Here is a 25521-nt window from a genome sequence, read left to right on the forward strand (position 1 = left end):
GATATGGAGTCTCGGATCACACTCAGGAAATAAATCCTTCACAGAGTGAACCCTCTCTGATACCAATTGAAAATTCTAAAACGACTCCAATTATCACCTACTCACACGTCTAGGAGTTTTACAGAAAATATCCAGAAAACAGATCTAACTTAGCAGTTAAAAAATCAACTAAATACTGATATGAAATATGCAATCAAGAACACAGAAATTTGGTTACGAAGAGGAAACCATTTAGAGAACTCTCTAAATGTAAAACCTCTCCGGGGCAGCCAAACCCAGGAAATCAATTCACTATATAGAAGAATAAGGAATACAAGAAGAATAACAAAACCTTTGACTCTTCCTTGCACACGACAAGTGACCCACTTGACTTCTACCTCAGTAGCCCTTTCCAGAACATCTGGAACGATTCTTCTAAAAGACTTCCTTTCAACGGAACTCCGATTGGCTTCATGTATTTTCTCTTCAAGAATAATTTAGAACAAATTCCCTCACTCTAAGCACCCTGATTTTGCTCAATAAAATACGTACGTATAAATGTAGCAAAATCGTGTTTAAATAGAAAATAACCCGAATAAGTCAGCCAGGTCCGGACCCTGCAGATCTGAGGTCCGGACAGGCCTCATAAAATGCACTTTCGGGAAATGGGGTCCGGACCCTGCTTCTGGTGGTCCGGACCCTGCTTGAAAAATCAAGTTTCTGGAAATGGGGTCTGAACCCTGATTCTGGAGGTCCGGACCCGGCCTGTCCAGTCTTCATCAACAACTCCGATCGATGGGCGTTTGTGGTCCGATTGAGCTGAAATTTTGCAGGGACGTTCATAACACATGAATCTACATTATGAACGGTGGAGATTAGATTCTGAGCATTCTATATCAGTGTTTGAGCCGTGAACAGTAGCATATGCATTTTGGAACTGAATTAAGCCAACACAAGAACTAACAGAAACAAATATTGTAAACTAAAATGACAACAAAATAACTGCTCAAAAAACTAATGTTGGTTAGAAATTGCTCAAAAAGAACTTAAAGCATTTAACTTTTTCTTTCACATATTCAATTAGAGTCCTAAATCAAATTGAGTTTCTAATTAGAAGTGAACTAGAATATAGAGGTAAAGTAAAAAAGAATTAAACTGGGACACAAATATTATTTTTTTGGGGTGGGCAAAACTAAAAAATAATAATTAAAATTGACACAAATATTATTGAGGGGGGGTGCAAAACTTAAAAAAATATATATTTAAAAGGGGACACAAATATTATTGTAGCGAGTCAAATTTATATAATGGGTAGACTTTAAGCTACAGGTCCGCCCCTAGTTATGGGGCTTTGTTTCGTGCTTAACCAGCTTATTTACTAGGATAATGTGGTGTCTGTAGGGATGCAAGAGTAGAGAGGTAAAACTATGAATGCTTATCTATGTCGGTTAGTTTTTTGCTTCTAATATTTATAACATTTGGAGGAATTAATAGAAATGCATTAAGACATGGTAATAATCATTGCATTAAAGAGAAGCTTATACAACAATTTTTTTTTTTTTTTTTGACATGTTTGAACAAAAGAATGATGAGAATTTGAAATAGTGACTTCCGCTTCATAAGGCGTAGTTCACACCGATTGAGTTATCCCATATTATATAGCATATTATATGGGAGGTGTGGATTCAGTTTACTTCAAAAGATAAATTTAAGAAGAATAGAATGAATAATATTCTTTGTGGTGCAAGGGGTATAAATGGAATTTTGACAGGTTGAGATGGTTGCTATATACATAGCTATAGCTTCTTCTCTTTTTTTTATTTTTTTATTTAATTTTTTTTTTTTCGAAAAAAAAAAAGAGTTATTTTGTTAATGAAAGTTAGTCATTATCCCTTGAATGAGTCGTACGTGTACTAATTAATTATCCCTTGAAATTGAAATAGTCCAGATGAGCAAGCACCTCCATATATACACGCACACAGACACTTAAGTCTTTCCACTGTTTGGCCAATCTTAATTAGCCTACGACAATTTCAAGGTTAGGGTTGTTGATTTAGAATTCATTATTACATCATGTCAAATAATAATAATAATAATTACAGAAAACATATGGAGACAAATGAATTCAATAATTTAAAAATAATTAAAAAAACAAAACAATTGTATATTATTTCAACATGCTTGTTACTTTTTCCATGCATGTGCTAGATCTAATTAATATGTGACACGGACATATAACTAATACTCTAGTATATTAACATTAAAATAATATATATACTTCAAGAATAACATTAAAATTTCTAACACGTAACTTAAAAAACAAAGCATAAGCATTTTAGGAAAAGAAGAGAACAGTACTTTCGTGGGGGCGCCGTCAATATCATTCACTCATATAATTAAATTATGGAAGACAACAAAGTTTGACTACGTACCATTTTAATAATGAGAAATGCCCAATTGTATCCATTTAATGCCAAGAGGATTTCAAACATGTACGTATGATCGAGAATTATATATATATATAAGTAAATAATTTTATCTTTGACTTGAATTCATATTTTATTATTATATATTGTACGTAAAAGGAAAGAATGTTCAAAGTATATCGAAGAAGAAATTGTCATAGTGGAGCGTGCGAGTGGGAGGCAACGCGTTCATGAATTAATAGAGAGGTGACCCAGACAAAGTAGTGCAACTATAAATTGATGGGATACCATTCAGCTTTCTCCATTATCATCTTCTTTCTCATCTTCTTTTGCCTGAAACAAACAAACTAAGATCGATCCATCAATTAATGGCGGCTGCAATGGTTAACAAGGTGATGAGTTGGATGAGAAATTCAAACAAGAATGCAGCTGTTTTGTTGCTTATCTTGCTGTTTCTCAGCAGCTCTACCTCAACCTGCAATGCGCATCTTTCTTCTCAGTTTTACGACCACTCGTGTCCGAATGCACTCAGCACCATTCGGAGTGCTATCCGAACAGCAGTTTCACGCGAACGTCGGATGGCGGCGTCTCTTGTTCGTCTCCATTTCCATGATTGTTTTGTTCAGGTACCCATTTGTCTTTATGTGTATATAAATATATAAATTTGCCGACCCAATGAATTAATATATATGGCATGCATTTAATGTTCAGGGTTGTGATGCATCAATCCTACTCAAGGATGCACCCTCTATTACAAGCGAAATAAACGCATTGCAGAATAAGGATTCTGTAAGAGGTTTTGAAGTGATAGACAGTGCCAAAGCTGAGGTTGAGAAGACATGCCCTGGAGTTGTTTCCTGCGCAGATATTCTTGCGGTGGCTGCACGTGATGCATCTGTTGCTGTGGGTGGCCCATCTTGGTCTGTGAAGCTCGGAAGAAGAGATTCCACAACCGCAAGCTTAGCTCTAGCTCAGACAGAACTTCCACGTGCCACTGATGACCTTCAGACACTTCTTTCTAACTTTGCTCGCAAAGGCCTTACTGCAGAGGATATGGTCGCTTTATCAGGTTAGCCCATCAACAAGTAGAATATTTTAATTTGAACTCATGACTTCAGCTTTGATATCAAATAATATTGATTACTATAATAAATTTAAACAATATTCTAACAAAATTAATGTCCAAATGAATGCAGGTGCCCACACTTTAGGGCAAGCTCGATGCATCACATTTAAAGACCGGATATACAACAATGGGAGTGATATTGATGCTGGATTTGCTAGCACTCGCCAGCGCCGTTGTCCAGCTACGGGCGGTGATCAAAACTTGGCAGCACTTGACTTGGTGACTCCAAATTCTTTTGACAATAACTACTTCAAGAATTTAATTCAAAAGAAGGGTCTCCTTGCCTCAGATCAAATCCTCTTTAGTGGAGGGTCGACAGACAGCGTTGTTTCCAAATATAGTAGAAGCCCTACCACTTTCAAGTCTGATTTTGCATCCGCCATGATTAAAATGAGTGAAATTGATCTTCTCACTGGTTCAGCTGGGCAGATAAGAAGGATTTGCAGTGCTGTTAACTAGTTAAAACTGCTCTTTTCCAAATACTCACGAGTCACTTGTTCCGTTCCCCCAATATGTCAATTTTTGGTTCATAAGTTTTTTTTTTTTTTTTTGGAATTATCGCAAGTGTAAAATTGAAATTTTTACATATTGTTAACTGTAATGAGATTCATTGTATTATATTAATTCTCGCCTACCTTTAAACACAAACAAGTTACGTCTTCATCAGAGAGAATTCCTAGTTGTCGTTCGAACGTGTCTTACTCCGACTCCGCGACCACCTCATGAGGTGGTCCGTTTATGAACCTACTTGAACATTAAACCTCAATTTTCCCAAGGATTATATAAGCCTTGTATATAAGTCATGATTTGCACTTTGAGATAGAGCAGCTTGTGCATGCGAGTGGAGTTGAGCTGTAGGATTAAATTTATAGATCCAAGCATGAACTATCATTTAGAGTAACACACATCGATTTAGTCATTGGAATAAGATAATCTCTTTCTTCTATCATTATAAGTTTATAACTTCAAATGCATTATAATATAAATGGCCTCAGCATAATTGGAACTGCTCAAGAAATTACTCGTTATGAAGTCCACAACAACAAAATGCTTTTTGATAGTGGAAGCAGAATGCAAATAGCTGGTAAGGGTTGGAGCCATCAAACTTGCACTCAGCTACACCCACGCCTCTTATTCTAGCATCCCCTCCAAAAACCGTCAAGCAATTTCCTGTACTACTAGACTGCCAGAATCGAAACTCGCGGTGGTTGAACTTCTGCGGTGCATTAATGGATTTCCAGTCAGCCTCGGTTAAGCTTTCCAATGAGCTCAACAACCGAAGGCTCACCTTGCCATGCTTGTCCACAGAGAGATAGCTTTCACCCCCTGAGCATTTATCCATGTAATTGCTAAACCTGTAGTACATATATATACATAACTTCACATTGTCAAGTGATGAAGGCAATGAGATATATATCTCCAGCTTCATTTATCTCAACCTATAATTGATTTGTCCTTTTTTGAGATTATCCCAAGAGGGTAAGATATATATATGTTCAAAAATACAAAAAGAACTTGCAAAGGATTAATATCGCAGGTACCTATGATAGCCAGAGGCCCAGAAGCTGAACCCGAAGCAGATTTCCAGCCAAAATAAGCATTGAGCGACGTTGACTCGCCACCTTCAACATTCGGAACAGAGTAAACACCTCTATCATTCAAATCCACAAGGTCAGATTGCAAAGCACCTGCGATAAGAGTGTCGTCAAATGCTGTCATGTGGGGATAATCTTCAGTGACAGGGCATTTGGTTGTGTCACATGTGGAGCACTGGCTGCGTACAGCTTCTCACTCTTCAAATCTCCAGCACAGTTGATGACATTGGCATAAGTCATGATGATCACCAGCACAAGTAGGCAAAGAGAGAAGCAGTTTTTAGCCACCATGCTTTGATTTACTTTTCTTTCTCTATGATTCTTAGCTTACTTATGATATATTCATGCGTTTATATATATATATATATATATGCCCTCTTTTTCTTGATTTTATCGATGTTGCTTGTTTCTTTTCAGGTGAACGGCATTTATCTGTTAATCCTGTGCTTTGTTCTTATTTTTGGTCTTATTAGATGTTAGCATCTCTCGTTTTCAATTCTTATATATACCTTGTTTTATTTTTAGGTGCTTTTAACGTTTATTTTGTGATTCCGTAGCTTTGATTTAGAATCTCAATACGTGTCACTCAAGAATTTACCAAAATGGTCAGCAAAGATTTTTTTTAAAAAAAAAATTGCCGAAAGCATAGGCCTTGTCAATTAATGTTTTACCTCTATGTCTCCACTAAAATCTTAGTACGTACCTTAGGTTCAAAATTTTGATTGAATTAACTTTGGAATACATACAAATTAGAAGATAAAAATTGGGTGTCACTTGATCGGTCCGATATTTAAAATTCATTAATTTTCTTCTAGCATTTTATTCTGTTAGGTGTCACACAAGGTCCTTGTTAGGCGTCCCTTATAACATCCCGAATTTTCACCTTGCATTACACTTTTGGCCACGTTACTAAATATTACTGACGTGGTAATTACTGCCACGTCAAGAAAAACTTTATTGACGTGTTGAATTTGCCATGTCAATAATTCTTGACATGTCAAAAATAACACGTCACTATTTATTGACGTGTCATTTTCACACGTCAATAATTATATATTGACGTGCCACTATTTCACACGTCAAGAATTAATTAATTAATAATATTAATTATGTGTTTAAAAAAAATAGTAGGTAACAAAATTTAATTTGCATACCTATATTTGTGTATAATTATATCATTGTAGTTTATGGTTTTTTTTTTTCTCACTATACATAATGATTATTTTGATTAGAATTAAATAACTTATTGTATATAAATTAAATTGAATTTTTAGGGGGCTTTAAATGTCGTCATATATTAAGAGATATATTCAAACCCATTAAAATTTTATAAAACTAGTTAATGCATAAGAGTCTCTTAACACTCTTACGCATTAGCTATTAAATGTTTATAGACAATGATAAATATGTACATATTTTCTTGTGGTTTGTACTCTTTTAATTGATTTTGAAAAACTTATTATGGTTATATCACATTTTCAATATTGTAGGAGTATTATAAACTAAAAAATTAAAGTGTTTTTTAGTGTTAACAATCTAGAATATTAATACATATATGTATTCTCTTAGTCTATATAGTATTTTTAAAGAAATAAGTGATCATATAATTTTTTCTCTTATTATTTTCAATATATTTTCTTGACGTGTCACTATTTCACACGTCAACAATTAATTGATTAATAATATTAATGATGTGTTTTTTTAAAAAAAGTAGGAAACAAAATTATTGACGTGTTACATTTGATACGTCAAGAATTTTTTGGCGTGTCTATAGGTGACACGTCAAGAATTTCTTGATGTGTCAAATGTTGGCACGTCACTAAAAAAATGAGTGTGAGAAAATTATTTAGAGCTAGAGATCTCTCTTAATTCAACTTTTTCCCTCTTCTTATTATTTATTCTTTCCTTCATTTTTTTTTTTTTTTCGAAGAAGAAGAATGGGTTTCTTCCCCATTTTTTTTTTTTTTTCCCTTTTAGTTCTCACCTTCTCCCCTTCACTTCAATGAAGTGGGAGAGTGAGGCAAACCGAGAGATATATATATTTTTTTTGATGTTTGAAGGAGGAGATGCAGGGCAGTACCTCGTGGGAGTGAGCTGGGTCGTGGGAGTGAGCTGGGTCGCGAGAGTGAGTTGGGTCACCGGACTTGCAAACTTCTGGTGGCATTGGATGAATGTCTAGCTATTCGAAACACCTTGACTTCTGAAAACCTCGTCCTGATTCCTAAAGTTAAATCTCTGGAAAAGGATTTGAATGATTCAAATGATCATTTAAAAAAAATTTCTAGTGATAAATTGAATCAAATGTTAGGAAATCAGAAACATTCATATGATAGGATTGGATTGGGTTTTAATAAACATGTGGATTCATCTTCTACAAATGTTGCTACCACTTCTAAGATTATGTTTGTGAAACCTAAAATGAAAGATGTGGTAATTGAGAACTTGTGTTTACCTAAAGAAAGCTCAGAAGATGTGACCAAGAAGAATAAGTTAAAATTCAAGGTTCCGATAAGGACTAACTTCAATTCTAAGTTTATCCCTACGTGTTATCACTGTGATGTCAACGGTCATACTTGACCAAATTGTTTTCAAATTAGGGCTAAACAACCATGGTCTCAGCAGAATATCCCTAGACTAGATGAACCTGGAATTGTGAATCAACTAAAGGTTTTAACTGCTCAAGTGAAACTCATTAGTGAGAAGTTAGCAGCTTTGTCAAATTCTGTTGATGTAAAAGGTATGTCTAATTTGATTGACAATCATGAAACACCTCCTCAAAAGGAACAGGTTTAGGTTAAAAAGAAAGATCATCTATGCTTAGTTGCTCATACTGCCTTAAGTGTGCTTAACTCATGTTTGTGGTTTCTGGATAGTGGTTGTTCCAAACATATGACAGGTGATAAGTCTCTATTCAAAGAACTTAAAGAAGGCAAAGGAGGTAGAAGCATCACTTATGGAGATTGCAGCAAATCGAAGGTGATCGGTCAAGGAATTGTGAAAATTTCAGGTGCTCCTACTCCACAAGAGGTGTTGTATGTTGAAGGACTCAAGGCAAATTTCTTGAGCATTAGTCAGTTTTGTGATTATGATCTACTGGTTCAGTTTTCTAAGAAAGAATGCAGCATCTTTGATTCTCAAGGAAAATGGTTGATGGGAGGAGAGCGCACTGTTGACAACTGCTATTGTCTCTCCTCAAGTTCTCAGATAAAATGCAACAAGGCAACCCTAGACACTGGAGAATTGTGGCATCAATGGCTGGGGCATCTAAATTTTCATGATCTGGTCAAAGTCTCAAAGACAGAAGCCATAGCTGATTTACCCCAAGATTCATCAGGTTGATAAAGGAAAGTGTGGACCATGTCAATTGGGACCATGTCAGGTATTTTTACCTCTAGAAACTTAGAGCTTCTTCACATGGATCTCATGGGGCCTACACGGACAACTAGTATGGGAGGCAAGAAATACATTATGGTGGTCGTAGATGACTTCTCTCGATATACATGGATCATTTTGTTAAGAGAAAAATCTGAGGCATTTGAACAAGCTCAGATCTTGTTCAATAAGATACAAAATGAACAAGACTATCTCATCAAACGAATCCGTAGTGATCATGGCAGAGAATTCGAGAATTCAAATTTTGAAGATTTTTGTGCTCAACAAGGTATCAAACAAGAATTCTCATCTCCCATAACTCCTCAACAAAATGGGGTAGTCGAATGGAAAAATAGAGTCATTCAGGAAATGGCTAGAGTCATGATATATGCTAAGAATTTGGCACAACATTTCTGGGGAGAAGCAGTCCATACAGCATGTCATATTGTAAATCAAGTATTTCTTAGACCAACAACTACCAAGACACTGTATGAGCTATGGCGAGGCAAGAAGCCCACTGTCAAATATTTTTGGGTGTTCGGAAGTACGTGCTACATTCTTCATGACAGGGAGAACTTGGGGAAGTTTGATGCAAAGAGTGACGTAGGAATTTTTCTTGGGTATTCCACTACAAGTCGAGCTAGTCGAGTGTATAACACAAGGACCAAGTCAGTAATGGAATCAGTCAGTGTTGTCATCGACGATGAAACTACCAAGACTCACCTTGCGGAAGAAGAACCTCATGTTGAGGGGGAGCAAGTTGATATTTCTGATAAGACTCATGAACCTCCTAGTCCAAATGTTTCAGCAGTCCGTACGTCAGTATCTTCAGCTGCAGAAGACATGACTCATTCACCAGTTCCAAGCACGGTTTCTCATGTACCATCCTCCAGAGTTAAACTTAATCACCCTAGAGAAAATTTGCTGGAAAATGTTAATGAAGGTTTACGACTGCGAAACAAGGTGGTTAATCAAGTCTCTTATTCTTGTTATCTTTCTCAGATTGAGCCAAAGAAAGTTAATGAGGCATTAGAGGATGAGAGTTGGGTTGCTGCTATGCATGATGAACTCAATCAGTTTGTTCGGAATGATGTATGAAATTTGGTTCCAAGACCAAAAGATCAAAATATCATCGGCACTAAATGGATATTCAAGAATAAATTCGATGGGCATGGTATAGTGGTAAGAAACAAGGCTCGATTGGTTGTTCAAGGATACACTCAAGTTGAAGGAGTGGACTTTGATGAGACGTTTGGACCGGTAGCCAGATTGGAATCCATCAGAATTTTGTTGAGCATCTCATGTCATCTCCAGATCAAATTGTATCAGATGGACGTCAAGAGTGCTTTTCTTAATGGCATTCTTCAAGAAGAAGTGTATGTAGCTCAGCCAAAAGGGTTTCAGGATCCAACATATCCGGAACATGTTTACAAGCTGAAAAAGGCACTTTATGGATTGAAACAAGCTCCGAGAGCATGGTATGAACGTCTGACTACATATCTTCTTGAACATGGGTTCATCCGAGGACAAGCTGACTGTACCTTGTTCATCCGTAGGAAAGGCAGCCAACTACTCATTGTCCAGATTTATGTAGATGACATTATTTTTGGCTATATGGTCGACTCACATGCTCATCAATTCTCTAAGGAAATGAAACAACAGTTCGAAATGAGTATGATTGGTGAATTGACTTACTTTCTAGGTTTTCAAGTCCAACAATCCAACAAAGGTATCTTTATGTCTCAACCAAAGTATGCCAAAGATCTTGTGAAAAGATTCGGTTTAGATGGAAAAAGTCATGCTTGCACACCCATGAGTACGAGTGTTAAGCAAAGTGCAGATGTGGCTGAAAAATCCGTTGACCAAACTTTGTACAGAAGCATGATAGGCTGTCTACTCTACCTTCCACCTAGTCGACCAGATATATCATTCAATGTGAGTGTATATGCTCGATTTCAAGCTAATCCAAAGGAATCTTATCTGACAACAGTTAAATGGATCCTCAGGTATGTAAATGGCACCATCAATTTTGGGATTTATTTTTCTACCAACACAAATCTTGAGCTTGCAGCATATTCTGATGCTGACTGGGCCGGTAATGCGGATGATCGAAAGAGTACATTTGGCAGATGTTTTTATGTGGGTACAAACTTGGTCGCCTGGATGAGTAAGAAGCAAAACTCCATCTCTCTTTCTAATGCTGAGGCATAATATATAGCTGCTAGGAGCTATTGCACACAGCTAATCTGGATGAAGCAACTTCTTGCGGACTATGGATTTGCTCAAGGGAAGATGATTGTCTACTGTGACAATACTAGTGCCATAAACATCTCGAAGAATCCGGTCCAACATTCACGCATGAAACACATTGACATTCGTCATCATTTCATCCGTGACTTGGTGGAGACCCAGGTGGTATCTCTTGAATTTATGCCTACTGAACATCAATTAGCTGACCTGTTTACTAAACCTCTAGATGGATCTAGGTTTGAGCATCTCAAGAATGCTATTGGTGTATGCGATCTTTCATGATCGTATACATAAAACATGCCTAGAAATTAAGCATATTGATATTTTTTCGTCCCTGTTCTAGGGCATTTTGTTTGCTTTTTGTTTTTTCTTTGGTTCAGTTATTTTTGTGATTTTTTTTTCTTCTTGTTCGGTAGTCAGTTTCTCATGTTCGTTTTTCTCATGTTCGAAGTTGTTTACTATTTGCCCCCATTAAGTTTGTATTTTTGATATGTGTTTGGGAATTCGGATCAAACATTTTTTTTTTTTTTGGAAGATAGGTAGTGTCATTTCTATCCACTTGATCAACTAGTTAGTTGAACCCAGCTCCTAAAAATTCCGACATTTTCTTAAATTAAAAAAAAATAAAAAAAAGGGCATAAAATATGCTCAAATGACTTATGTTTGCTTCTATATGTCCCTATAGAAAGAATCAATGATCAAATCATTGCGGAAATAGATGGTTACTAAAGTACATGGTGAAAAGTGAATGATTAGTCTTAAGGGAAGTGTATCGGATGAGGGACTCTAGGTCCTAATATTATAAGGTTTGACTGTGGCTTGAATCAGACTGTTTGTCTTTCATTTACTAAATGTTTGTCTAGATTTACCTTCCACTGATGAAATCTTATTTAATGGGAGTTTTCACACACTATACCCTCGCATAACTTTTCTGAGTTATTGCTTACTTGGCTGAATTCACAGAAAAATAATGCTTCATGCATATGGTACATTTATGGTGTGTGTGTGTAGTTTGTTGATCACTCCGGATTGCTAAGATATTCGTAAGGACATGCATGGGTTATTGGATATCTATACAAGTTGTGTTTTAATTCTAAATTTTTTTAAAAAAAACGAAAAAAAAAGGTTTTATTTTTTAGTTTTGTTTTAAAATTGAGAGGGAGGATGTCCGGACACGGCACTTACATGTCTGGACACGCCTATCGCGTTTTTTTTTTAAACTTGAAATCTCTTATTTTTCCCCATTTCGTCCTTCTCTCTCTCGGCTGAAGTACTCATTCCTCAATTTTTTTTATTTCGTTGTGTTATTTATTTATTTTTTTCTCTCTGTGATTCCAACCTTCAACTTAAAGGCTCAAAACTTCCATCACCCAAGGTATGTTTTCGTACCTTATTCTTTTCATATTTGGTTTAGAATCAAATTCTAGGTTGTGAATGTTGGGCTCCAAAGTGCTATTCTGAATTGCTTGATTGCTTGATTGGTATGGATAATTCTTTCTCTCTCATATGATTGTAGCAAAATACATAAACTATGATGTACTTAGGAATGGGTTACTCATCTTCACATGTGTTTTCCATGCCCACATCTTTATGCATACCATATGTTTGATAAAATGCATCAAAGATTCATTTTTGCAATTTTGCTACATTTCTTTAATTAAATTGCTCTAGTTCAATATTTTGGTCTTTAGATGTTGGTTGGGATGTCCCTAGGCAAGGTATTTTCATTATTCATGAACTCTTCTCATAATGTTATAATCAATACCTCAATGCCTATCACATGTTCGATTGAATGTCTAAATGAAATCTTTTTGCATTTATCTCAGTTTTTCTTCTTGAAATAAGTTATTTTTGTTGTGTTCAACAATTATAATCTGTTTATGGTGCATATACCTCATTTGTGAGATCACATGCTTCATATCATATCATTGTTTTGACAAAATGACTACTTCAAGTAATTTGTGCTATTATTTTGCCATTTACTTCCTTCTTTGGGGTGTGACTGCAGAAAATGGTGTATCCAATGTCGGAATCCACACCTAGGAGGAAGCGCACTCGAGAAGAAAAATCAATCCTACAAGACAAAATTCTAACACACAACATTGTGATTGAACGTGGAGTGGATCAAAATGATCTTCGAGTTGAACCTTTTCGGTTCATTTATGAGATATTCCAGGCCAATCAATGGACATCTTTGTTCGTTCCTGTTAATGCATACACTTGGTCAGTTCGAGAATTCTACTACAACATCGAAGATATTGACTTGGTTGGTGACCCGTCATTCAAGACCAAGTTCTTCGGGAAAACTCTCACTATCACTCCTGAGTTGATAAGTGAAGTTACTGGGATTCCATTAACGAATGAGAAGCCGCTTCCATTTCTGGAGATCGATCCACAACCAACAAAAGCTAAAATCATGGCGGTTCTTAATCCAAGTAGGGAGCTTGTATGGGACGAAGACAAGAACAAAGTTCTCATTGGATATGTGCGGGCTCCAGAGAGGCTGTTAACACGGATTGTGCTGCAAAATATCTGGGGAATATCTCGAAATAGTCATGTGACCATTGAACGAGCAATGATGATATATGGCATCATTAACCATGTTGAGTTCTGTTTATGTACTCATATGGTGTTGACAATGATTGAGCTTCATGAAGATCATTCTATTGCCTTACCATATGACAGCCTCATCACAAAGATCTTGCAAGCCACATTGCCTAAAATTGTTGCAAATGAACATATGGAATCTCCTAAAGGTTACTTTGGAAAAGCAACAGTGATGAAGTCCAATGGCCAACTTCATAGGCTTCCCGCTCCAGCTGAACATGCCCCTCCAATCGTTCACGATCCTCCAGCTGCGTCCTCCTCGAGATCATCAAATGTTTCCAGTCAATTAAATAAAATAATTGACTAACTTCAAGCTCAAGGCCAAAGCATCGAAGCTATCAACAAACGCCTGACGACTTTGGAGCAAGATGTGAAGCAAATCAAGGACAGTTTTTGGCAAGACTAATTTTCTTTTTTTTTTTTTGTTTGCTTTGCTTACAAGTCAAATGCCATTATGTGATGGGACTATTTTTCTTTAGTGTGTCTATTGATTTCAGATTTAATGGGTTGGTTGTTTTTTCCTTTAACTCTAGAATTCCATTCTTTTTGTGCGTCCTTTCGTCCTTCAGAGACAAAAAGGGGGAGTTGATGTGTCATTTTCATGTATAATTTTTTGTCCCCGAATGGCCAAAGGGGGAGTTTGTTAGTTTATGGTTTGGCACATTCGGTTTGCATGTAATTTGTTGAAAATGAGCACCTCAGCATTTCCAGAAAGCCGGATTCTAGAAGGCCCTGTTCGGACCACCAGAAGCCAGGACCGGACCCAATATCCAGCAAACACACTTTGAAGGGCCTGTCCGAACCTTCAGAAGCCGGGTCCGGACACAATTTCCAGCAAGTCAAATGTGAAGGGCCTGTTCGGACCGTCAGAAGCTGGGTTCGAACACTATATCTAGGAAGCTATTTTTGAGGGGCATGTTCGGACTGCCAGAAGCTGGGTCTTGACCCAATTTCCAGCAAGCTGCTTTTGAGGGGCATGTCCGGACCGCCAGAAGCTGGGTCCGGACCCAATTTCCAGCAAGCCCATTTTGCATGGCCTGTCCGGACACATGACTTGGCTGTCCGGACACCACGTGGTTACGCATATGTAACCCTAGCATGCCCAGACACCCATTTATCCCTGTCTGGACATGGTTGCTAAATTTATGTTTATGTTCTATTTAAACAATCTATTTTGCCTAACATAGGTACGTATTTTGAGAGCTAAAACAGAGAGCTTAGAGAGAGATATTGTTCTAGTTTATGAGAGTAAAGATTAAATACGTGAAGCCAATCGGAGTTCTGGTGAAAGGAAATCTTATAGAAGAATTGTGCCAGATGTTCTGGAAAGGGCTACTGCGGTAGAAGTCAAGTGGGTCGCTTGTCGTGTGCAAGGAAGAGTCAATTGCAAAGGTTTTGTAATTCTTCTTATATTCCTTATTCTTCTTATAGTGGATTGATTTTCTAGGTTTGGCTACCCCGGAGAGGTTTTACATTTAGAGAGTTCTCTAAATGGTTTCATCTTCGTAACCAAATATCTGTGTTCTTGAATTTCATTACATATCTGTATTTGATTGAATATTAACTGTTATGTTAGATCTTATTCCGGTTAATATTTGTAAAATACCTAGACATTTGAATAGGTGTCTTTTGGAGTCATATATAGAATTTTCAATATATATCTGTGTGTGTGTGTGTGTGTGTGTGTCTAATCGAGGTTGGATAGGTGTTGTTCAGCCTTAATGCTCTTCACTACTATGTCATTGACCTAAACCTCCACTATACGATATTGCTTGCCAGCTAAATATTCCCAAGGGAGAGCAACAAAATGCAGAGCTCCTCACAACTGCTGATAAAGCTCAATCTCACATATATAGTAAGGAATTAATATTGGACTGAGAACCCATGAGCACCTTAATTTAGATATAATCTTTCCAGTCAAAGTAATTGGCAACTCATCTTCTCAATTTGGGACTAATTTTTTAGGGCGTCACAATTTCCTCTACTCAAACCCTTGACGTCTTTGGTATGGCCACTTGGTGTTATTAGGTTGCTCTAATGCCCTATGAAATGACTTAGGTAAAGCACTAGCAAAATTTGCGCTCTTACTGCAAAATAATTAGTCAAGTTGCAATTAAAGCTCCTTAAAATTACTTATTGGGCTGTAAATAAATAGAGTTGTTCATGAATAAGCTTGGGCTTAGTGTGGCTTCTATAAGCTCGCATAACTTCATATTAATTATTTTAATAATATCAATTTTAATGTGTTAATGAGAATATGTTAAGTATTTAAAAGTATAAAAATGAATTCTAGATATAGGTTGAATTATCGTAATTATGAGTCTTGATATAAATACTTGTGTATGTGCGTACATGAGTGGGTTTATGTGTATATAGTATATACTTACTATAAGATAAACATATAAACTCAAGATTCGATTGTTTAAGATTCGAGTTAATTTATCTAATCACTCAAATAATTAAATAACTAATAATAAGTATGAATTTACACGAAATTAAAGATTAAAAGTTACGATGTGTTGGGAATTATCCCATTCAACCCATCCAATTGGTTGTGGGCCTCTAGACCAGCAACGGGGCCCCTGCCCAAGAAGAAAGACCCTCAGGATCTATTTATTATGGAAAGGGCCATCGAGTATTCCAAGAGCAATCACCGGAACAAACACTTCCCGGGATTGTCAGGTACTCCTAATACGAGCATCTCCCGAGTATCCCTGCTACTCCAACATGAAAGATCACCAAAGTATCACATATTCCAGTGACAAGGTTTTATTAAGAATCAATCCCTGATTTACCGGGATTGAATTCCCTACAAACTTGGTAAAAATATTAGACCCAGTTATATGAGAAAAGAAATCTGAGTCCATATATGATAGCAATTCCCAGTCCAAATCAAGCTCCATGACTCAAAATTCAAGTCAAGGTAGAAGATCGATCGCCCCCAAGTTGGAATATACTTCTTAGCCTATAAATAGGTCCATACACATATATAAACTCTAGACTGAATTATCCTACATTACACAATTTACACTGATATTATTCAAAACTCTAACTTAGATATTAGAAGGAGATCACGCCTAGTATGGTCTCTCATTTTGTAGGAATCAAGAAGTCAGATTGGAGCGCAGAAGACAGACCGTATACCTACATCTACCTCGAAGGGGCTGTCAATCACACTGGACAAGAAACTGTACTAAAACGATATTTACTTTTATATATGGAGGAGTAGATTATTTGAGTAGCTCATGAATAAGCTTGAGCTCATTGAAAAAATGAATGAGTAGAGCTTGAACCAATTATTTAGCTCACTTGAGTTCGGCTTGTGTTTGAAAAAAATTAAACAAACCAAACTTGAACATTTAATACTCGGCTCGGTTCAAATCAATTACATCCATACCTATGAAGCCCAGTATCAAGGAACTAATGTGAAAGTTAACACCCATGAACACCTTTAATCCTTTATAATATTCCCACTCAATGTAGGCAATTCATCTCTCAATGTGGTACTAACTTGGGTGTCACAAGTTGTCAATGCCAAAGCCTTATGGACTTAATTAATCTTAGCTTAATATTAAGGCGACTTCCCTTTAAAATTATAGACTAGCGTTTGTCTAGTAGCTATTTGTCATTGATATTTCGGGCTTGTTCGAGATTGTGTTTGTCCTGTTTGGGTTTGTATTATCGAGCTCGAGTTCGGGTAAAGCTAAAACTAAGAGTGTTATCGAACAGACTGATTTATTTACGGCCCTAAATATTAGCAACCATAGTGTTGTGGTGAATAAGTAAATTAATTAATCTTTTTATTTTTAATATATAAAATGCTAATTAGTAAATAAATAAGTATATAAAATATACGAGGACAATCCCAATCGGATATGAATGAGTCGTACCTGTACTTATATCCCTTGAAATAGTCCAGATGAGCAAGTAATGCAAGCCCCTCCATATATAATTATCTTTAATATATACAGACACTTAAAGTCTTTCCAACGTCATTCAAGTCTTTGGCCAATATTTAACCTACGACAATTTCAAAGTTAGGTTTGATGATTTTAAATTAATTATTACAGAATACATATGGAGACAAATGAATTTAATAATTTAAAATTTTTTAAAAAAATAACAATAATATATATATATATATATATATATATATATATATATATATATATATATATAATTTCAACATTTCTTGTTACTTTTTCAATGCATGTGTTGTAATTAATATGTGACACGGATAAAGTTTTTCTCTAAATTGGGTTGGAAGAATTTTTCTTCAACCTAGTCTATAAAAGTGACATGTGTTCTTTTTTTTAATAGCATGTGAAATGCACATAGAGGTGTTAAATGAGCAAGCCATTCACGAGCGAGCTCGAGATCGGCTCGTATAAGCTCGGCTTGTGCTCGACTTAATTATTAAATGAGGCATTTCCTGAACACAAATACTAGCTCAAATATTAAACGAAGCAAGCTCAATTCCACTCGGTTAGGCTCGTGAGCAGCTCATATAAAGCTCGAATTAGTAGTTATTCACATAGTTGCTCATCTTAATATTAAAAATTGATGATTTTTTTTTCCCAATATCATCATTTTATTATAAAATGATGCATATCCTCTCTCTTCGAAACCAAACGTCTTGTTATCTTGACTCAGGCTCCATACTTGGCTAGCCAGGTTAAGCAAGATGCTCATATGCAAGCTTGTTTCTTGAGCCGTTTAAGAGTACTTGAAGTTTAAATTTATAATAAAAATAAATAAATTAAAGATGGCTCGACTTATTATGACCTCGAGCTCGACCTCGTTTTTTTGGCTCATCCTTAAGCTCGGCTCGAGCTCGAGTAAAATTTAAACTGTCCAAGCCTAAACAAGATAAGCTTGCTCAAGTTCGGCTCATTTACACCCCTTCATGCATATGAGTTTTTAATAAAATTTATTCCAACTTTGTTCATGTTATTAAAAAAAATGTGCTTCTCACATATTTAAGGAACACATGTCATTTTTATAGACTAGGTTGAAGGAAATTCTCCCAACCCAGTTTGAAAAAAAACTTTGTCCATAATTTCTCTAGTATTTGATATTAACTTTAAAAGAACATATATATATGCCCAAAAACAAAGTTTGTCACGCACATTAATTGGTAATATCACCTTTATTTCACATATGACGATAAAACAGAAAATGAATAAATTAGGATATTTGATCAAAACTTAGAGAATCAAATAAAAACAATCATATATATATATACTTCAAGAATAACATTAAAATTTCTAACACAAAACTTAAAAGCCAAAACATAACTTTTTAGGAAAAGAAGAGAAGACAACAAAGTTTGACTACTTACCATTTTAATAATGAGAAATGCCCAACTGCATGCATTTAATTGCAGGAGGAGCCAGTTCAAACACGTACTACGATCGAGAATATATTATTATATATTGTACATAAAAGAAAAGAATGTTCAAAGTATATCGAAGAAGAACTTGTCGTATTTCATGGAGCGTGCGAGTGGCAGGCAACGCGTTAATGAATTAATAGATCAGTGACCCAGACAAAGTGGTCAATGTATAAATTGATGGGATACCATTCGGCTTTTTCTCCATTATCTTCATTCTCATCCATCTCCACTCCCTTTTGCCTGAAACAAACTAGAAGCTCAAAGTAATTGGATCGATCAATGGCGGCAGCAATGGTTAACAAGATGATGAGTTGGATGAGAAATTCAAACAAGAATGCTGCTGTTTTGCTGCTTATCTTTCTGTTTCTCAGCAGCTCTACCTCAACCTGCAATATATGTGTTTGTGTGTGTAGATTGTGTTTATATAAAATAAAAGCATAGAACTCTTACATCTAATTTCATGGCATCACAAATGAGAAGTTGACTATTTTTCAAAAAATAAAAGATAAAAAAATAAAAATAAAATAAAAATAAAAACAACAATAACAACAACAACCTTTGAGCATGAAATCTTTTTCCTAACAATCTCTGAAAGCCCCAAAATAACAACAAGGAGAATGCTAGGAGTCGAGTCAAACAATGTTGCAATCAAAAATGATGTTGAAACAAATATTGTAAACTAAAATGACAACAAAATAACTGCTCAAAAAACTAATTGTTGGTTAGAAGCTGCTCAAAAAGAACTCAAATCATTTAACTTTTTCTTTCACATATTCAATTAGAGTCCTAAATCAAATTGAGTTTCTAATTAGAAGTGAACTAGAATATAGAGGTAAAGTTAAAAAGAATTAAACTGGGACACAAATATTATTTTTTTGGAGTGGGCAAAACTAAAAAATAATAATTAAAATTGACACAAATATTATTGAGGGGGTGCAAAACTAAAAAAAATATATATTTAAAAGGGGACACAAATATTATTGTGGGGGGTCAAATTTATATAATGGGTAGACTTTAAGCTACAGGTCCGCCCCTAGTTATGGGGCTTTGTTTCGTGCTTAACCAGCTTATTTACTAGGATAATGTGGTGTCTTTGATGCAAGAGTAGAGAGGTAAAACTATGAATGCTTATCTATGTCGGTTAGTTTTTTGCTTCTAATATTTATAACATTTGGAGGAATTAATAGAAATGCATTAAGACATGGTAATAATCATTGCATTAAAGAGAAGCTTGTACAACAATTTTTTTTTTTTTTTGACATGTTTGAACAAAAGAATGATGAGAATTCGAAATAGTGACTTCCGCTTCATAAGGCATGGTCCACACCGATTGAGTTATCCCATATTATATAGCATATTATATGGGAGGTGTGGATTCAGTTTACTTCAAAAGATAAATTTAAGAAGAATAGAATGAATAATATTCTTTGTGGTGCAAGGGGTATAAATGGAATTTTGACAGGTTGAGATGGTTGCTATATACATAGCTATAGCTTCTTCTCTTTTCTTTCTTTTTTTTATTTAAATTATTTTTTTTTTCAAAAAAAAAAAGAGTTATTTTGTTAATCAAAGTTAGTCATTATCCCTTGAATGAGTCGTACGTGTACTAATTAATTATCCCTTGAAATTGAAATAGTCCAGATGAGCAAGCACCTCCATATATACACGCACACACAGACACTTAAGTCTTTCCACTGTTTGGCCAATATTAATTAGCCTACGACAATTTCAAGGTTAGGGTTGTTGATTTAGAATTCATTATTACATCATGTCAAATAATAATAATAATAATAATAATAATAATAATTACAGAAAACATATGGAGACAAATGAATTCAATAATTTAAAAATAATTAAAAAAACAAATGTATATTATTTCAACATGCTTGTTACTTTTTCCATGCATGTGCTAGATCTAATTAATATGTGACACGGACATATAACTAATACTCTAGTATATTAACATTAAAATAATATATATACTTCAAGAATAACATTAAAATTTTTAACACTTAACTTAAAAAACAAAGCATAAGCATTTTAGGAAAAGAAGAGAACACTTTCGTGGGGCGCCGTCAATATCATTCACCCATATAATTAAATTTTAGAAGACAACAAAGTTTGACTACGTACCATTTTAATAATGAGAAATGCCCAGTTGTATCCATTTAATGCCAAGAGGATTTCAAACATGTACGTATGATCGAGAATTATATATATATAAGTAAATAATTTTATCTTTGACTTGAATTCATATTTTATTAGTATATATTGTACGTAAAAGGAAAGAATGTTCAAAGTATATCGAAGAAGAAATTGTCATAGTGGAGCGCGCGAGTGGGAGGCAACGCGTTCATGAATTAATAGAGAGGTGACCCAGACAAAGTAGTGCAACTATAAATTGATGGGATACCATTCAGCTTTCTCCATTATCATCTTCTTTCTCATCTTCTTTTGCCTGAAACAAACAAACTAAGATCGATCCATCAATTAATGGCGGCTGCAATGGTTAACAAGGTGATGAGTTGGATGAGAAATTCAAACAAGAATGCAGCTGTTTTGTTGCTTATCTTGCTGTTTCTCAGCAGCTCTACCTCAACCTGCAATGCGCATCTTTCTTCCCAGTTTTACGACCACACGTGTCCGAATGCACTCAGCACCATTCGGAGTGCTATCCGAACAGCAGTTTCACGCGAACGTCGGATGGCGGCGTCTCTTGTTCGTCTCCATTTCCATGATTGTTTTGTTCAGGTACCCATTTGTCTTTATGTGTATATAAATATATATATATATATAAATTTGCGGACCAAATTAATTAATATATATGCCATGCATTTAATGTTCAGGGTTGTGATGCATCAATTCTACTCAAGGATGCACCCTCTATCACAAGCGAAATAAACGCATCGCAGAATAATAATTCTGTAAGAGGTTTTGAAGTGATAGACAGTGCCAAAGCTGAGGTTGAGAAGACATGCCCTGGAGTTGTTTCCTGCGCAGATATTCTTGCGGTGGCTGCACGTGATGCATCTGTTGCTGTGGGTGGCCCATCTTGGTCTCTGAAGCTCGGAAGAAGAGATTCCACAACCGCAAGCTTAAATGTAGCCCAGACAGAACTTCCACGTGCCACTGATGACCTTCAGACACTTCTTTCTAAGTTTGCTCGCAAAGGCCTTACTGCAGAAGATATGGTTGCTTTATCAGGTTAGCCCATCAACAAGTAGAATATTTTATTAAAATCATTAGGTTAATTTGAACTCATCACTTCGGCACTGATATCAAATAATATTGATTACTATAATAAATTTAAACAATATTCTAACAAAATTAATGTCCAAATGAATGCAGGTGCCCACACTTTAGGGCAAGCTCAATGCATCACATTTAAAGACCGGATATACAACGATGAGAGTGATATTGATGCTGGATTTGCTAGCACTCGCCAGCGCCGTTGTCCAGCTACGGGCGGCGATCAAAACTTGGCAGCACTTGACTTGGTGACTCCAAATTCTTTTGACAATAACTACTTCAAGAATTTAATTCAAAAGAAGGGTCTCCTTGCCTCAGATCAAATCCTCTTTAGTGGAGGGTCGACAGACAGCGTTGTTTCCAAATATAGTAGAAGCCCTGCCACTTTCAAGTCTGATTTTGCATCCGCCATGATTAAAATGAGTGAAATTGATCTTCTCACTGGTTCAGCTGGGCAGATAAGAAGGATTTGTAGTGCTGTTAACTAGTTAAAACTGCTCTTTCCCAAATACTCACGAGTCGCTTGTTCCGTTCCTCCAATATGTCAGTTTTTGGTTCATAAGTTTTTTTTTTTTTTTTTTTTTTTTTTTTGGAATTATCGCAAGTGTAAAATTGAAATTTTTACATATTGTTAATTGTAATGAGATTCATTGTATTATATTAATTCTCGCCTACCTTTAAACACAAACAAGTTACGTCTTCATCGGAGAGAATTCCTAGTTGTCGTTCGAATGTGACGTACTCTGACTCAAACGCGACCACCTCATGAGGTGGTCCGTTTATGAACCTACTTGAATGTTAAACCTCAATTTTCCTAAGGATTATATAAGCCTTGTATATAAGTCACGATTTGCACTTCGAGATAGAGCAGATTGTGCGAGTGGAGTTGAGCTGTAGAATTAAATTTATAGATCCAAGCATGAACTATCATTTAGAGTAACACACATCGATTTAGTTATTGGAATGTGAAAAACGCTATGCTGACTCCAAAAACTTATTTATCACAATTTATGCGGAATTAATAATATGTAGCAATAAACAATTCAATCACCCAAAATATCTAAAGCAATAAAGAGACAGACAGAGATATTTTAGTTACGAAGATGAAACCTTTTAGAAACCGATCTAAAAGTAAAACCTCTCCGGGGCAGCCAAACCGAGGAAATCACTATCAAAAGATTATCCAGAGATTACAGACACTAGGAACATTTACAACCCTTTGCAAGACCTTGGCTCTGTAAGATCGACTAGCCTACAACTCGTCTCCTTGCTCACAATCTTCTTCAACGTGATTCTCCTTTACCGGATCATTCCGATAGACTTCTCAACCGTAGATTTATCAAAGGAATAACTAAAACTCCAAGAGATTCAATTAACGCTCACCACATATGATCTCTCTTAGCACAGCCTCCGACGAACTCTCTGGGGGCGCAAATTCGTACTTCTCTCTTCTATAATGATGTATATATACCCCCGACAAAACCCTAGACCTAACCCACTTAAAATCACGTTTTTGGGACTAAAACTTACGGGGTGTCCGAACAGGTTAATGGGCTGTCCGGAGCAAAATTTGAGTTTCTGGAAATGAGGTCTGGACCCGGGGAAGGCATGTCCGGACTTGGGTGAAACAGCATTTTGGAAATGCTGTCTAGTCTTGATCAACAGCTCCGATCGATGAGCGTTTGTGGTCCGATTGAGCTGAAATTTTGCAGGGACATTCATAACACATGAATCTACATTATGAACGGTGGAGATTAGATTCTGAGCATTCTGAGATTAGATTCCTTTATCTCAAGACCAAGCTCCAAGTGATTTCATCCCCTTTTAGCTTGAGGGGGCATGTTAAACATATTGCTGAAGAAGTCCATGAAGTTTCTGTTACTGCTGAAGTCTTCTAGTCTTACTACATCTCTAGTCTTCTAGTTTTACTACATCTCTTTCCTTATCTTTAAGTCATCTATTTGCATTCTACTTCTCTTGTTCTCTTGTTATTAATTTCATATTAGTATTAAGTCTTATGTTAGGATTATGTTATTAGTTTTTGAATTCACATCAACTTATGTTATCAAAGTTGGTGATGGATTATATTTGTATTTTATGTTCTATTTAATCTTAATGAGAAAGCAGCACAAATCATTCCGCAAAATCACGTTCTCTAAGAACTCTTTTATGGTATCAGAGCCATTATAGGCATACGCCCCATAGCTCTTCTTTCTTAAGCTGCTTTCTTTTCTTTTCTCTTCTTCTTCTGCATCACACAAACAGCTCTTCTATGGCAGTCAATACCTCCTTTTCTGCTCCTTCTTTTTCCCCACCTACCCTTTCTCAATTCAATGGAAAGCTTGAAGGTCCAAACTATCTTGGTTGGAAAACTCAATTCATGCCTATCCTGCGCACTCATGAATTATTAGGCATTGTGGATGGAACCGAACCATGCCCTGCTCAATTTATCACTGATGACAATGGTAAAGAAACCCTCAATCCATAATTCACCATCTGGAATAGAAAGGATCAATGCATCCTAAGTTGGATCAATGTCACATTATCTGAGAAGGTCTTGTCCACAGTTTATAGACTTGATACTTCCAAACAAGTCTGGTCAGCCCTAGCAACCAGGTTTGCTAATGATTCTAGGTCTCGAATTGCCAATCTCAAAAGACAATTACTGAGTCTTCACCAAGGCTCCTTGACCTGCTCAGACTACATTCAATCAGCCAAAGTATGGTCTGATCAACTAGCTGCTGTGGGAAAACCTATCTCTGATGAGGACCTCATCTCATTCCTTCTCAATGGCCTCAATCCCTCCTTCAACAGCTTTGTCACCACTGTCTCCCTCCTAACCCGAGAGAAACAACTCTCTCTTGATGATTTCCAAGAAGAACTCATCAATCATGAAACATTGATCAATCAACAGCAAGCCTCAACAGTTGACACTTCAACCTTTGCCTTGTTTACACAGAAACAAGGTCGGAAATCATCCAAGAACCGTGGTGGGCATCCTCCCAGAAATTTCAGTTCTAGACCCCCTGCTGCCAAATTTTTTGCTGCTGCCCCTGCATTCACCACAACCCCAAGGTACAGCAGGCCTCCTGGTCCAAGGTCTCCTTATTCCCCTGCACCAAGGTACAACACTCCTACTTACACTCCTACTTATGCTCCTACTCCAAGGTACAATAATACACCTGCTTTGTTGCCAACTCCTAGCACTAGTCAGCCATCTCGCATGCCATGTCAAATATGTGGAAGAGTCAATCACCAAGCACTAGATTGCTACTATAGGATGGATTACTCCTATCAAGGAAGACACCCTCCTCCTCAATTGGCAGCAATGGTGGCACAATCCGACAATGCCTTTGAAGACCCTCAATGGTTTGCTGACAGTGCCGCCAACACACATATTACTCAAGACTTGGAGAACCTTAATGTTCAAGAACCTTTTCAACAACATGACACTGTTGCCGTGGGGAATGGTACAGCTCTTACCATAGCAAATTCTGGTTCTACCACTCTTCAAGCCCCTCA

General features: G+C 36.3%; 2 protein-coding genes and 1 pseudogene across 4 annotated transcripts; all 3 read left to right on the top strand.

The window, feature by feature from the left end:
* The first annotated feature begins 2773 nt into the window (after nucleotides 1-2773).
* LOC148586460 (lignin-forming anionic peroxidase-like) lies at nucleotides 2774-3990 on the top strand. Its single transcript, XM_088515171.1, has 3 exons — nucleotides 2774-3031; nucleotides 3117-3474; nucleotides 3602-3990. Exons 1-3 carry the CDS (start codon nucleotides 2774-2776, stop codon nucleotides 3988-3990), a joined length of 1005 nt encoding a protein of 334 aa, XP_088371297.1.
* Nucleotides 3991-12771: 8781 nt separating this feature from the next.
* Nucleotides 12772-13761, top strand: LOC148586461 (uncharacterized; annotated as a pseudogene).
* A 724-nt stretch (nucleotides 13762-14485) lies between these two features.
* On the top strand, nucleotides 14486-22489 carry LOC148586462 (lignin-forming anionic peroxidase-like). Of its 3 annotated transcripts, none has more exons than XM_088515883.1 (4): nucleotides 14486-14508; nucleotides 21339-21501; nucleotides 21597-21954; nucleotides 22099-22489. In XM_088515883.1, exons 1-4 carry the CDS (start codon nucleotides 14486-14488, stop codon nucleotides 22485-22487), a joined length of 933 nt encoding a protein of 310 aa, XP_088372009.1. In that variant the 3' UTR covers nucleotides 22488-22489. The 3 variants fall into 3 exon arrangements, with proteins under 3 accessions (XP_088372009.1, XP_088372008.1, XP_088372007.1); XM_088515882.1 differs by lacking the exon at nucleotides 14486-14508 and adding an exon at nucleotides 18121-18155 and having other exon boundaries at nucleotides 21285-21501; XM_088515881.1 differs by lacking the exon at nucleotides 14486-14508 and having other exon boundaries at nucleotides 21244-21501.
* Nucleotides 22490-25521: the final 3032 nt, after the last annotated feature.

This window comes from Corylus avellana, chromosome 4 (genome assembly GCF_965113065.1).
Source record: "Corylus avellana chromosome 4, dhCorAvel1.hap1.2, whole genome shotgun sequence".
Taxonomy (NCBI): domain Eukaryota; kingdom Viridiplantae; phylum Streptophyta; class Magnoliopsida; order Fagales; family Betulaceae; genus Corylus; species Corylus avellana.

Excerpts from the sequence above, each read along its gene's own strand:
- LOC148586462 (XM_088515881.1), top strand. The coding sequence starts at position 21,244 with ATGGCGGCTGCAATGGTTAACAAGGTGATGAGTTGGATGAGAAATTCA. Across the intron at positions 21,502-21,596 it reads TCCATGATTGTTTTGTTCAG|GGTTGTGATGCATCAATTCT; the intron begins GTACCCATTTGT and ends TTTAATGTTCAG. Across the intron at positions 21,955-22,098 it reads AGATATGGTTGCTTTATCAG|GTGCCCACACTTTAGGGCAA; the intron begins GTTAGCCCATCA and ends AAATGAATGCAG.
- LOC148586460 (XM_088515171.1), top strand. The coding sequence starts at position 2,774 with ATGGCGGCTGCAATGGTTAACAAGGTGATGAGTTGGATGAGAAATTCA. Across the intron at positions 3,032-3,116 it reads TCCATGATTGTTTTGTTCAG|GGTTGTGATGCATCAATCCT; the intron begins GTACCCATTTGT and ends TTTAATGTTCAG. Across the intron at positions 3,475-3,601 it reads GGATATGGTCGCTTTATCAG|GTGCCCACACTTTAGGGCAA; the intron begins GTTAGCCCATCA and ends AAATGAATGCAG.